The 14,217-nt window shown below is 33.1% G+C and overlaps 1 protein-coding gene across 2 annotated transcripts in view; it reads right to left on the reverse strand.

Annotated features, from left to right (window-relative positions):
* LOC145676039 (uncharacterized) overlaps positions 1 to 14,217 on the reverse strand; it is a 56,646-nt gene that overhangs the window by 26,690 nt on the left and 15,739 nt on the right. For both annotated transcript variants that reach the window (XM_081746892.1, XM_081746893.1), the window contains exon 2: positions 769 to 1,264. In XM_081746892.1, the coding sequence (XP_081603018.1) occupies positions 769 to 1,145 (377 nt within the window). In that variant the 5' untranslated portion in view covers positions 1,146 to 1,264. The remainder of the gene's footprint in view (positions 1 to 768; positions 1,265 to 14,217) is intronic.

A 14,217-nucleotide genomic window follows, 5' to 3' on the forward strand; every position in this document is an offset into this window, starting at 1 on the left:
AAAATTCGGAAGTGCTTGCACACTTTTGTAATGAAAGTGTTGATTTTGAAGGAAAAGAACTAGTTGATTTCTGACCTACAATTTGACCGGTTTGAGGTCACTTCCTGAGTCTGAGACTGACCTCAGTCGAATTAGCATTCTCAAATTGCAGTTATTCATTAAAAATGTAGGAGCCACGACTACAACATATATTAATTTATTATTTTGTTCTCTTTCTTATATTCTTTGCTCTTTTTTTCTTTACTGCATTAATCTTTTCAAGACAGGCATATTTTTATATACTAGAAGTTTTAATTTACTATTCTACCATTGTTATTTTCGATTTATGCTATTTGGAAGGCATATTATGGTTAACTTACTTTAATATTATTACTACTGGTTAACTATCATGACTGAAACGTATGGGTGAGAAACATACGCTCCTATTAAGTGTCTGTCAAATAATTAAGAGGGATAATCCAAAACTCTTTTGGTAAATCAATAGGAAATTTTGAACGAATTATTCTAGACACACACTATCCCTGCAGCTGCACTTCTCCTCTATAGATTGCATGTTATACGATACTAAAATAGTATTACTGCATACTTATTCACAGTCAATCTAGATCATTCCAAGTTAGCGAAAATCGAATGTAAAATTTGGGCAATATAGAATTTTGTATCTGAATAACCATATTTACAAATTGTTATCTAAAAATAAAAATTTAAAAAAAAATCTTAAAATACAATCCAGAACATATAAAAGATAGAAATCGAGAAAAGGGTTACCTTTGAAGTTCAGATCCATCTTCTTCATGTTTTATCAAGTTATTTAACGAAGACGAAATTGATTTTACATATGTGGAAAAACCTTCAATTTTCGCTTCATCAATCCCAGCAGTTAAATGTATATCATCGTCTTTGATTTTAGGCTCAGACTTTATTTCTGAAAGTAGTTCTGTGGCCCGGGAAGATCTAACACTTTGATGTAACATCGGATTCTCTTCTTGGATTATTGTTGATTTAGTTTCTTCATTCTTCCTGAATCTTATACAATTTTCTTCATTTGGATTTTCATCAGAAGTTGTGTTCTTCTCTGCTTCGTTGACAATTTCAGATAACATAGAAATTAATTCACATTTAACTTTATGTTCCTCTGCCAACATAATAATTGTCAAGATTACTTGATCACAATGTATCTAATGATCTCCAACTGCGTAATTAGTAGATGGGTATAAATTATGCGATGTTTTCAGAAAGAAATCGTTACTTTCTCTTCAAAAACCTTAAAAAAAAAGATAACTCTTTCTATATGCTATTGGCTAAAGATAACAGAATAATATATTGAAAGTGAAATACATATCGGCCATGTGCAGAAGTGCATAGTGTACACTTCGAGGATGCACACTCGAAGTCTATCTATAGAGTCCACAATAAATACTGTGCACTTCGTCAAATTAGCTTTTGATCCGCACTTCGTTCCCAGTTCCTCATCATAGTGGAACATTGAACAATGATAACAAAGGAGAGGCGCAATTTCAGGGTAATAGAAAAAATAAACACGCTTTTTTTTTTTTTTTTTTTTTTTTTTAGATGAACGACTTTCCACTAATAATTAATGATAAATATATCGTAAAGATTGGCATTATGGGGTAACCATAAAATGACTTAAGAATTTCTTTCATGTATACCAACAGTTTCAGCTTTGCCATACCTGCAATATTTGTCATTTCGCATCTTTCACGCACAGATTAACAAGAGCGGAGCATCAAGGCACAATACATATTTATATTCATTCATTCATTCATTCTTTTATTCATCCATGTCGTACATTATTGGTCAGAGACCAGTACATAGGACTTGTCAAATAATAAAACATTTCACTATAGTTGATATTACATTATTTTACAAACTATCACCCAAGTATTCATTAATATCATAATACATTTTGTTACACAAACAATTAAATAGTTCATTTTTGAAATTCCGTATGTTTTTGATATCCTTCAAATAAGTTGGGAGCTTATTAAACAACTTAGCGGACATAAGAAGAACACTTCTTTTGCTGCACGCATAGTTTTGGTATGCTGTGAATATGTTACCCTTTTGTCGTGTGTTGTATGAATGTACATCGTCAACATGAAGAAAACTACTTTCATTTCTCTTTACATATATGATACTTTTGTATATGTACAGACAAAGCAGTTAAAATTTTATTTGACTGAAAGACCCTTTTGCATGAGGACCTTGGTGATAGATTAAAAGTAGATCTTATTGCCTTTTTCTGTAGACGAAAAGTAGTAACTCTGAAATAGGAGGCTCCCCAGAAAATTATTCCATAATTTAACAAGGATTGAAACTTACCATAGTACAATAACAGCAATGTCTCTTTTGACACTGAACCACGTAGTCCATAAATGACAAAACAGATACGGCTTAATTTGCTGTTTAGCTCAGTAATATGTGCATCCCATGTAAGCCTATTGCTTACTGTTACACCTAAAAATTTAGTGGATTTTGTATATATGTACATGTGGATTTTGTACATTATATATATACTTATGTGTATATGTGTGTGTGTCTTATGTGCACAATAAACTCGTAACAGCATAAAAACCACTTAATTATTGGCGGTGTTCTATTTTATTAGGCATGCTTGCGAGAGGGAATATTTATTAATTCCGCGGAAGAAGAGAAGCACTAGTGGTTAGGGCGCTGACAACACTGTTGCGAAGTAGTTTAAACATTTTATTGCAAGCGAAAGCAGGCAACTTGCAAGAGCGTTAGACAACGAAGGTACTCAGGAAAACGCTATTTACAATAATGTGGCTCAAAATGGGAAAGTTCAAATTAGGTGTAATTGCTTCCCTACGGTAGATTACACGACAGTTGTCGTTGTTCTACTGTATGCTTCAGTTACAGGGATACCGATCGGATTATTTCTACCGTATTGCGCTAATTTTACCCATATATCTTCGAAGTAATGTCTAAATACTCTTAATATACACCAACAGTTAACACCCACAAGATCATAAGGAAAGAAGAGGTGGAGTTGAACAGCATGAGGACCAAAATTTACATGATAAAACTATTATGTCACAATTAAATACCAATTTACAAAGGTCACATATACTGACGGTGGATACCCCTAATTAAAGTAATATGGTAAAATAACAAATAATGTAAGATTACTATCTTTTAAGCTCGCTTAAATGGAGTCCTGCACATTGTATACACTTCAGCGTTTGCGTGCACTTCACTATATTTTCGGCGCTGTGCCTCTCTCTTGTTATTCGACCGCTCTCTCTCCTACATGCTTCCCACTGCGAACATGGTTACTCAGTAAGGAAACAAATACCCTCGTTTAAGTATAATCATAAAATAACTACTAAAATATAATAAGAATTTATGAACATTAACAGAAGGTTTTATGAAAAAATACAGTATGTACGTTATGTAATGGATAATTGTTTGCTCATAATCGTTCCACAGTGGGTATAATAATGGGGTTATATGAATTAAGGGGAAGGTAAGCTTTTACTTTGGCCATTTGATCCAATGAAACGATTAGTAACGAAGACAAAAAAGGTTACCCTGCGGGTCTCTAACCCACCTTCACTCGCTGACCTTCGTTCGGCAATAGTATGTGAATCAAATATTAAACTCTGGTACAGAAAGGAACCAACCTGGCTACTAGCCTATTATGTGGCTATTATGGGCATTGTGGGCATTTCTCCCAACAGGATGGTTGGTTGGGAGAACTTTTCTTTTTCTTCTTTCATCTATTAGTCTGTCAACCAGGGTTGGCTGTTTTAAACCAAGGTGGTTTAAACCAAAAACGAAAAATGTTCGTAAATGTGTAAGTGTTCATAAAATCTTGATGAACACACATTTGTGGGTTATCACGTTTCACCCCAGTATATTAACCGTATTATATTCAGACCTAAATTCCCCATTCATTACTCAACGAGATTGTAATACAAAAGCTTGTACGGATGGCGTCCAGTAACAATGATGTGAGTACTTGTGCTCCTGTAAAAGTTAAGGTAAAATACGATGAATATTGTGCAAAGTGCAAAAGAATTGTGAAAAATGGAATTTTGCGTGACTCCTGTGACAGATAGCTGCATTTTAAGTGTGGTAAAATAGAAAATGAACATAGAAATAATGAAGATTTAAAGTGGTTCTGTCCAACATGTGAACAACATGGCGGCCCAATGAACTTCAATTCGTCTGATGATTATTCCGGTAACTTGCTAGAAATCATAAACATTCTACAGGTTACTGAAATCAGAAAACGAAGATTTAATAAAAAGAGTGAAGGTATCAGAATCAAATGTTGAAGCAAACAAAACTTTACACTATGAATGGACAAGAGTATGTTACAATAGACATAGGCCGAGATATAATCAACCTGAACTAGTACTAACTAGCCAAGTAGAGTGTGCGAATAAATTCAGTGTTTTAGCGAATTTTGAAAGTGAAACTCTGGGCAATCCAAAATCAGTGAGTATTAGTAGCAAAACTCTAGATAGTTTGAGAACAATGAACAAGAAGAAAGGGAATTTTATAAAAGCGAAGGGTAGTGCAAGGATGAATATGATTAGTGCAAGGACAACTCCTAAGACACAGCCTAAGCTGCTCATATATGCTGACAGTCATGATAGGGAATTGGCTGAAAAAGTGAACCAAGATTTAAGACACGATATAATAGTAGAAGGATTTGTTAAGCCTGGAGCTAAAAGCGTGGATATATTATCCAGTGTTAATAGTCAAACAGTAAACAAGGAGGGTAACTATATTGTGATATTAAGTGGAGCTAACGATGTGGCTTGTAATGAGGGAAGTGAAGTCGTGAAGAGAATTAAGTGTAAGCTTTCTGAACTAAACCATTGTAAGGTAATTGTAAGCAACATTCCACACAGGTATGATCTTACTGAAGAATCGTGTGTGAACAAAGCAATTCAAAATAGTAATGTAAAATTAAAGAATTTGTGTAACCGCTTCCAAAATGTCGAAATCCTGGATCTAAATAAATTAAGTAGGGAGATGTACACGAAACATGGCATGCATTTCAAGCAACGAGGGAAAAGAATATTGAGCAACATGATATGTGAAATAATTGATAGGGATCATTATGGCAAATCTAAATTTAAGGTAGCAATAAGAATAATAATAAACTGAATACAGCCGACTCCATGAATATACACTGAATACTATGTGGGACCGGGTAAAAACCTCAAATCGAACGCAGTGTTGAACTGAATGATGTAAATGACTTAATAGATCCGAAAAACAATCGCAACATATTTTCAAAATTGTAATAATCATATAGGTAGGCAAAATTTATTACTATTTCATTTAAATTTGCAATCAATAAGGAAGAAACTAGCCGAACTTGAGTTATTTTTAGGTATTTTTTCTTGTGATATTTTTATGTGTCAACGAACATTGGCTGACAAATGAAATTTACATGTATAAGCCAACAGGTTACACGTTAGCTACTATTTTTTGTAGGGATAAAACATTATACGGTGGCGCAGGCATTTATGTAAAAATTGGTATAGGTATTGAATACTCTGTTCTTGACTTAACTCGTTTTTGCATAGAACAACATTTTGAGGTAGCTGGTGTGTTACTTAAACAGAACAGAGTAATAGTTATTACGTTCTATGGGACACCGAATTTAGATATGCATATTTTTCTTACTGGTTGGGAGAAATTAAACAGCTATCTTTATAAATACAAAAATCATACATTTTATATTGGCGATATAAATGTTAACGTCCTTATTAGTACACCCATTAAAGCACTACTATGTGATGTTCTTAGGTCCCATAACTTTTATTACATTAATTATCAGCCCACAAGAAACTTTGCATGTTTAGATAATGTTTTTACTAATGAAAACAAAACTAGCCTGTTATGTGGTACTGTACAACCTTTGTTGTCTGACCATGAAGGTGTATGGCTATTGTTCCTTGTGATGTCACATATGAACGCTACCTATCCAGTAATTAACCTTAAACGGCCAACGTGAGTCCAGTGGACTCATCGCGTGTAATTTTTATCCACCTGCAATTTATTTCTTGTTCAATAGATGTGTCTTTATAGATATGCTATCGGTAGGTAATATAAAATGTGAATACAATTTGGAATTGAAAAAATATACGTTAGGGTAGGTTTTAAAAATATATTTCGAATTTCGTGACACAAAAGGCCAACGTGAGTCCAATGGACTCATTACTAAATTGCTTCATATATTTGGGTTCCCAGTGGTAATATAGGTAATTGTCTTTAAATTATTAATTATATGGCACATTTGTATCAGTTGATTCTTGTTGTGGTGCAGATTGTGGAACTGTTTGTGTATGTTAGTGCTAATGGAAGTGCAGAAATGACTGCTTCTTCAAATATTGTATAAGTAAATCGCTAGTTGTTTGGGATGAAGACGAAGACATTACGAGTAGTGAACTTGAAGATAGCGGAGGTATTTGAGAAAGTGAAGCATTAGAAGTTTCTGATGCAATTAGTAATTCTGCGATTGAAGATTTTGGAAATCGGTGCCAAAATAATGAAAATATTTTATATGCAATGGACGGAACCACATGAAGTTTTGAACCTCCCCGACCACAGAAGACAAAATCTCAGAACATCATCAGGAGGAGTAAATAAGGTTCCTTTTTCCAAAGAAAATAATCGAAGATTTCTTAGACGCTCTGTTATTATTTATTCAAGACGGTGTGAAGACTATCGTTCGGTATACTCATGAAGAAGCAACATGGAGAATCAGTGGAAGCCGGTCGAGAGAATTGAAGTATTTACTTGGACCTTTGTACACTACTGGTCGTCTCAAAGCCAAAGATCTGAACATAGAACTGCTATGGGACAAAAAAGTATGGACCACCAATATTTCGCGGTACTATGAGTAAAAATACGTTCAAGTATTTGTGCACATTTATGCAATTTGATGACAACAACAAGAAGTGACAGAAGAAATAAAGATAAACTGGCCTCAATACGCGAAGTTTGGGAAGGAATGAACCAATGCTAGAAAAGCCACTGACTCTGGACAAAATTTGAATGTTGACGAACAGCTTGTTCCATTCGTAGGTAGTGTCTATTTACGCAATATATGCCGTTGAAACCAGGTAAGTGTGAGATGAAGGTATGATGAATAGCAGATTCCATAACACAATATCATTTTGTGTGCTACACCTTATGTTAGGAAAGAAAATAAAAACCAAACACTTGGGACAAAAGGTGGTCTTGCATTTGCGGAGTCTTATTCTGGGAGAAAAAAATATCACATTCGATAATTACTTCACACATTTAGATCTCGCCAACACATTGCTTGGCAATGGTCTTACACTAGTGGGAACAGTGAAGAACAAAAGACGTTCGTTCCACCCGAATTCTTACCAAACTGAAGGAAGGAAAAACCAATTGGCCCATGAATATTCATGGCAAAGAAGGACTAATATATAACCATTTACTTTTTATGAATAGGCTTGATGTGTGAGCTGTTGCAGCCTATTCGTCTGGAGTACATTATATCCTAATCGGAAGACTTTCAGAAATGATATTCTTACTGCAATAGCAGAAAGTCTCATCCAGCCACATATTGGCAATAGACGTGCTGTAGGTCTTGACAAATCAATCCAGTCTGTGGCTGCCGAGTTTAAAACTATTGATATAGGTTAATGCATGTTACCAACATAAGGCTGGAGAAAGAAGAAAATATTTTTTACTTGTGTGATGCACGAAAAGGACAATTACAAAGGCAAACATGCAGGACCTGCTAAAAGTATGTGTTCTGAAGATTCGGTTGTTCTTAGATACTGCAAAAAATGTAAATCATCAAACAAGTGAAACGAAGCATGTTCTTCAGTAGTTCCAGGAAATCATGAAAACATTCAAACCAACAATTGAAGAGCTCAATTCCAAAAGAGCCTAAGTCAAGAAAGTAAGCTTTTCAGGAGAGGATATTTTGTGTGAGTTTCCATCATTCTATTTCCGTGAAAGAAAAGTAATCTACGTAAAGGAAAATTTTAATTCTCTACGTTTCGTAAGATAACGGTGAAATTATCATCTATAGCAAGAAATTTATGTGTTTGCAGGCATGAATCACAAAACAACTTCAGAGAATGCTGTTGACTAAGGGCATTATGGACAATAACTAACTTTTTTTTTGCCTACAACTAATTTGATTTATGTAGTTTTGGCATGAAAGCATGTTCAATATACGAAGATGCTGAAATAGAACTTAATATAACCAAAACCTCAAAATTGACAAAAATTGACTTACTTTGTTTTGGAATCCACCCCTTCAATTGCATTACTTATAAAGTTTCCAATAACATACAGTACTTTGAGAAAAGCGTTTCTTGAAAGTCTAGTAGTTAGCAAAAGTTGTTTCTACTAAAATATATAATTACACTACCTTTTAAACAATACAAGAAAAATAATTTAAATTTCCACGAAAATTTTACATCAGATGGCAACACTGACCAGCTTGGAAACACTACAAAAATACGTGGTTGTTATACTTGCATGTTCCGTCGGAAACACTTAAAAGTATTACACGGAATTACACTCAATAACACAATATAAGATCTGATACCACGATATCAAAAGTGTGAGTCCATTGGAGTCACATTGGCTGTTTATGTTAGGAAAATAGGTTGGCCGTTGTAGGGTTAAACGATTTAGATTGTTAGGTGAACTTAACATACACAATCTGAGATATACATTAGGGAATCTTAATTGGGAAAATTTATTTTCTGAATGTGCCAATGTTTCCGAAGCTTTCCACAAGTTTATCAATACTTTGATTCTATATTTAAATGAATGTTGTCCAGAAAAGATTAGAGGTATACCAGCTACGGAAGTAAACATTCACAAACAGTTCCTAATTGGTACACGCCACATTTTAGACCTCAGCGAGATAGACTAATCACATTGTATAATATTGCTAATATAACAGAGTTATCTAGAGATAAAGAGAGATTTAAAATTGCTAAAAAGATATACAAGAAAAAAAGATTAAAGCAGCAAGAATTACTGGAAACGAAAATTGGATAAATAACTCAAAAAACAAGTGTGCAGCAGCTTGGTCTATAATCAATGAGGACATTGGAAAAAGCAATATTAAAGACCCCATACCAATATCCGAAAATGAATTCAATGAACATTTTGTAAATAACATAAGGAAAATAAGTGATAAGTCAAAAATTGCAGACTTTTCTAGTGAAAATCAAATCTATAATTTTAGTACTTTATTAGCACAGCAAAACCTAAATAACGTTAACTCGAATTTTCAGTGGACCAGAATAAATACCAGGACGGTTTTACAAATTGTTAACAAATTAAAATCTTCAAACAGTGAAGATCTTTATGGGTTTTCTAATAATTTGTTTCGAAAAATAATTGATGTTATAATTGATCCTTTGATTTACTTATTCAATTGGATACTTTTAGATGGAATCTATCCTGACTGCCTTAAAATGACAGTTACAGTACCCATACATAAGAAGAATGATAAAAGTGATCCTAATAACTACCGTCCTATATCATTAGTCCCAATTATTTATAAAGTTTTTGAACAATGCATCAAAAGCAATTATCAATGTACTTTGAACAAAATAAAATATTCCACAGTACGCAATTTGGATTCAGATCTGGCCTTTCCACGATTAAGGCCGTAGAAAACGTAGTATCACACAGATTAGATAGATTCGAAAATAAGTTAAATACGTGTGCAACATTGATAGATCTAAGTAAAGCATTCGATACGGTGTCAAATCATATATTGGTTGAAAAATTATATTATTATGGTATTCGGGGAACTGAATTGTCATTGGTTAAGTCCTATCTTAGTAATAAACGTCAATCTGTCCGTATTATTAACGAAATATCAACACTTTTGGATTTAACAACAGGGGTACCTCAGGGTAGTGTGTTAGGACCTTTACTTTTCTTATCTATATAAATGATTAAAAGAGTTTTCTACCTTGTAAATCTGTATTATATGCTGACGACACAACTCTTCTAAATACGGGTAAGTATTTAGTAAGTGTTAAAACTAAAAGCAATGAAATGCTTGAAATATAATCTATATGGTTAAAGCATAATAAACTTTATATAAATGAATCTAAAACAGAGACTATGTATTTTTCTCTTAGTAATCATATGACTGAAGTAGATATGCACCATTCCGTAAAACTACTGGGAATCCATCTAGATTCGAAACTAAACTGGAGTGAACATACCGAAAATTTATACAGGAAATTATTTAGAGTGCTATTTTTATTACGTAAACTGAAAACAACAGTTACAGAAACAATGCTTCTTGTAGCATACATTTCATTCTCATCAACAGTATGGCATAATATTGTGGAGAAATTCACCAGGTGCCCAGACTGTCTTTAAATGGTAGAAAAAAGCCATAAGAGCAATAAAAGGTTTAACTTATAGTGTATCGTGTAGACAATATTTTACGGATTTGTAAATTATGACAGTTCCCTGTCTATATATTTATAGTTGTCTTATGTACGTTAAAGAAAATGAAAGCAGTTTAGGTTATCGTAACAATATACATTCATGTAATACTAGACATAAAGATGACTTAAATACGCCCTATATTAGGCTAAGTATAACACAAAGAAGTTATAAATATACAGGAATGAAACTATCTAATACATTGCCAGTGCATATACGAATGATGTGTGATAATGATTTCAAAAAACATTGTAAATCTTTTCTTGTAAGTAATTCTATTTATGGTATCAACGTATTTGAAGACAAGTGTAAATTGTAACATTTTTCCTTTCTTTCTTTGTATATATTTATTTATATGGTGCCAATGTCTATTGCAAGAAATGTTGTTTAATGACAATAAATATTCTATTCTATTGTATGGCCTAACAGGCACATTCTCAAAACCGGAATTGAATGATCAAATCACTGAATGAAAAAACAAAAATGAATGATATAGCCAAAGTAAAGACTTTCTAAGAGGAATTTGTGAGATCTTTGATAAGTGTGCAGAAAGAAATTTTTGATCTGTATTTTACTTTTGAGCAGCTATCAAAAAGCAAAATGTATGGTAATTGGGATAATATAGTCTCTCACAAGAACAAGGAAACATGGTAGCTGTAAAAGGAATATCTTTAGAATCAAAACTACAAAATTAGACCTATCTGCCTACGAATTAACATTTGCAGCTGCTGCTGGAGCTCTAACTGTAGAGAAATGAATAATCTAAATATTAATTATTCTGAGAAACGAGGGGAGGAACTTAAGGTGCGCACTAAGAACAACCTTACCAACACACACACATACAAATGTAGTAGTTGCCACGTTGCCGCATCGCCATGATCTCACAGACTCTTCCATAGTAAACAGAGAGCTACGTGAAACTAACATTAAAATTTAGAATATCTGCAAACGATTTAGAAATGTGAAGATTCTCGATATACGCAGGTACCCAAGACAATAACACACAAGATACGGTCAGCATCTAAATGGTAGCGGTAAAAACTTCCTCACTGACAACCTGACAGAACTCCTATCAACATTGGTACCCATGAATTGTACTCCTATAGCATTAACGTTTAGTGAAAATACTTTTGAAAGGAATCAAGTAGGTGATCATGACTCTGAGGAAAAACAACTGTAGATATGTAGTAAGTAACAGTAACAGTAATGACAGTGATAATCAAACAGCACTTCGAAGTGACCGAAGTGACCCTAAAAACGCAGTACGCAAAGAGTACAAGGATGAAATAACAGCTCCAATAGACAAGGAAAACACCAAGATTACCGACTTAGAAACAAGTGACCACGATCAAAAATCTCCCAAGGGTGTCATTGTTTATGGTAAGGTCTCGAGGGTTGAAACGAGTGCTGTGGAAAATCAAAAAACGACAAATGTTGAGAATGCAATTAAAAAATGTTTAAGTGATAATTAACTAAATTTAAAAACTAGAAAATCGTCTTGGTGTAAGAAGCCAAATATTTTCAACGACGATTTTTTTATGGTAAATACAAAATCGGGTGAGTCAGTGATATACCACCAGAATGTTCAAAGGCTAACAATCGATAAAAAAAAATGTTAGAAGTGTTAATAAGTGATACAGAGGATAATGTAAATTTAATATATTTAACTGAGCTCTGGTTGAACGCAGATGAGCTGAGTGTCACTAACCTTCACGGTTTTAACGTAATTGCTAGTTATAGTAGATCTGTTAAGAATAGAAGGGATCATGTATTTATGTCAAAACAGATTTAGAGAATAAAAACCTAACTAAATTTAACAACCTGAATATCGAAAAGCATTCTGAATCATGTTTAGTAGAAGTACCAGGTATGAAGGGAATTATTTTGTGTGTACATAGGGTAAAGTGCCTAAACCAGGTACTAGATTAGTAGCGAAAAGATATTTTAATGATTCTGGCATAGAACATCTAAATTTTCGTTTGCTCAACGAAGCTTGGGAGCAGATATATACGGCTAACAACCTGAACAATGCATGGGATGGCTTTCACAATATATTTAATTATTTCAACGAAGCGTTTCAAAAAAAAAAGAAAAAAAAAGTACACCATTCCTGCTTTTACTTGTAAAAAGAAAACATGGGTAACAACCGATATTAAAATATCAAGTAAGACACTAAGGTCTCTAAATATGGCGAATAAAAAAGGGAAGATATCTCAAGAAATACAAGAATATTATCAGTACTGCAAAAACATATAGAAAGCTACTTAAATTTGCCAAGAATAAGAATTAATTGTTGCCGTTAAACAACATGTTGTTGTATTAGACAACGTCAAAATTTAAGTTTGCGTACATGTAATATTTACAATTTTAGTTAATCAATACAATATTTTATATTTTACCTAGTACTACTTTTCTATTCTAATCCTGAAATTTCTTCCTGAAATTCTGAAATAAACTTTTTATGTACTATGCATTCATACATTCTGAATAGTACATGAAATATATTCTTATGTACCATATATACACTTTTCTAAGAGCCACTTTTTACAAAAATACTTAAAATTTTCAGTCTCCATTTCTCTCACTCTAAGTGGCAACAGATTATACAATTTCATCCATATATATTTATAACTATTTTGAGTTTTGCACAGCCGCACATGGGGAATATTTATTTCATTTTTGCGCTTTGTATTGTGTGAGTGAACACTACTTCGAGTAACATAATTTGTACAGTTTTCTTTGATATACATAAGGCACGATAATATGTACAAGAACGGGATGGTCATTATTTCAAAATCTTTGAAAAAATGTCTACAAGATTCTCTCTCTGGAGTTCCTGTTATCGTTCTTATCGCTTTTTTTTTTTTTTTTTTTTTTTTGCCACTTAAATACTGTTTGTGCCCCGGAAGAATTACCCCATAATAGTATGCCATACGACAGATGAGAGTGAAAGAAAGCATAATATGCAGTGATTAATAGACTTTTAGTTAGAGATATTTTTAATTTAAGTAACACATATACTGCAATTGATAATTTTTTACAAAGTTGCATAGTATGCGCATTCCAGTATAATTTCGTATCTAAGTATATCCCTAATAGATTAACTGACTAGCAGAGCATTCTTTTGTATAAGTTGTGGAGCTGCTGAGATGAAAGTATAACTTTTCTGTTTTATTATGATTCAAATGTAATTTATTATGAAACAGCCAAACAGTAGATTTATCTATTGCTTTATTATTTTTCGTGTGTATTTGGTTGATATTATTATCTTTCGTTATAAATGTAGTGTCATCGGCATACATAACACTGGTTTCTAATAAGTAGTCAGGTAAATCGTTACTATATACCAGAAATAGGAAAGGTCTAATGACACTTTCTTGTGGCCTTCCTGCTAATATTTCAAGTACATTTGACCGTTTATTTTGTACACACACAACTTGTTTTCTACTTTCTAGATAAGACCTGATCAATAAGAGGTCAGTTCCTCTGATTTCATAATACTGTAATTTCAGAATCAATATTTCATGTGAAACAGTATCAAATCCCATTACTCAAATTTTATAGACAATACTGAAAACAAACCCTCAGCTATGTAGAATGTAGTAAACATAGAGTTAAAACATAACACCAAAACGAAAAATGAAGTTACCGAATTAGATGTTAATGGGGAAAAAGTAACAAACCCGGACCATATTGTAAACGTCTTCAATAACTATTACACAGGTTCACATAACAAGC

Source organism: Thermobia domestica, chromosome 18 (genome assembly GCF_964235325.1).
Source record: "Thermobia domestica chromosome 18, izTheDome1.hap1.1, whole genome shotgun sequence".
In the NCBI taxonomy this organism is placed as follows: domain Eukaryota; kingdom Metazoa; phylum Arthropoda; class Insecta; order Zygentoma; family Lepismatidae; genus Thermobia; species Thermobia domestica.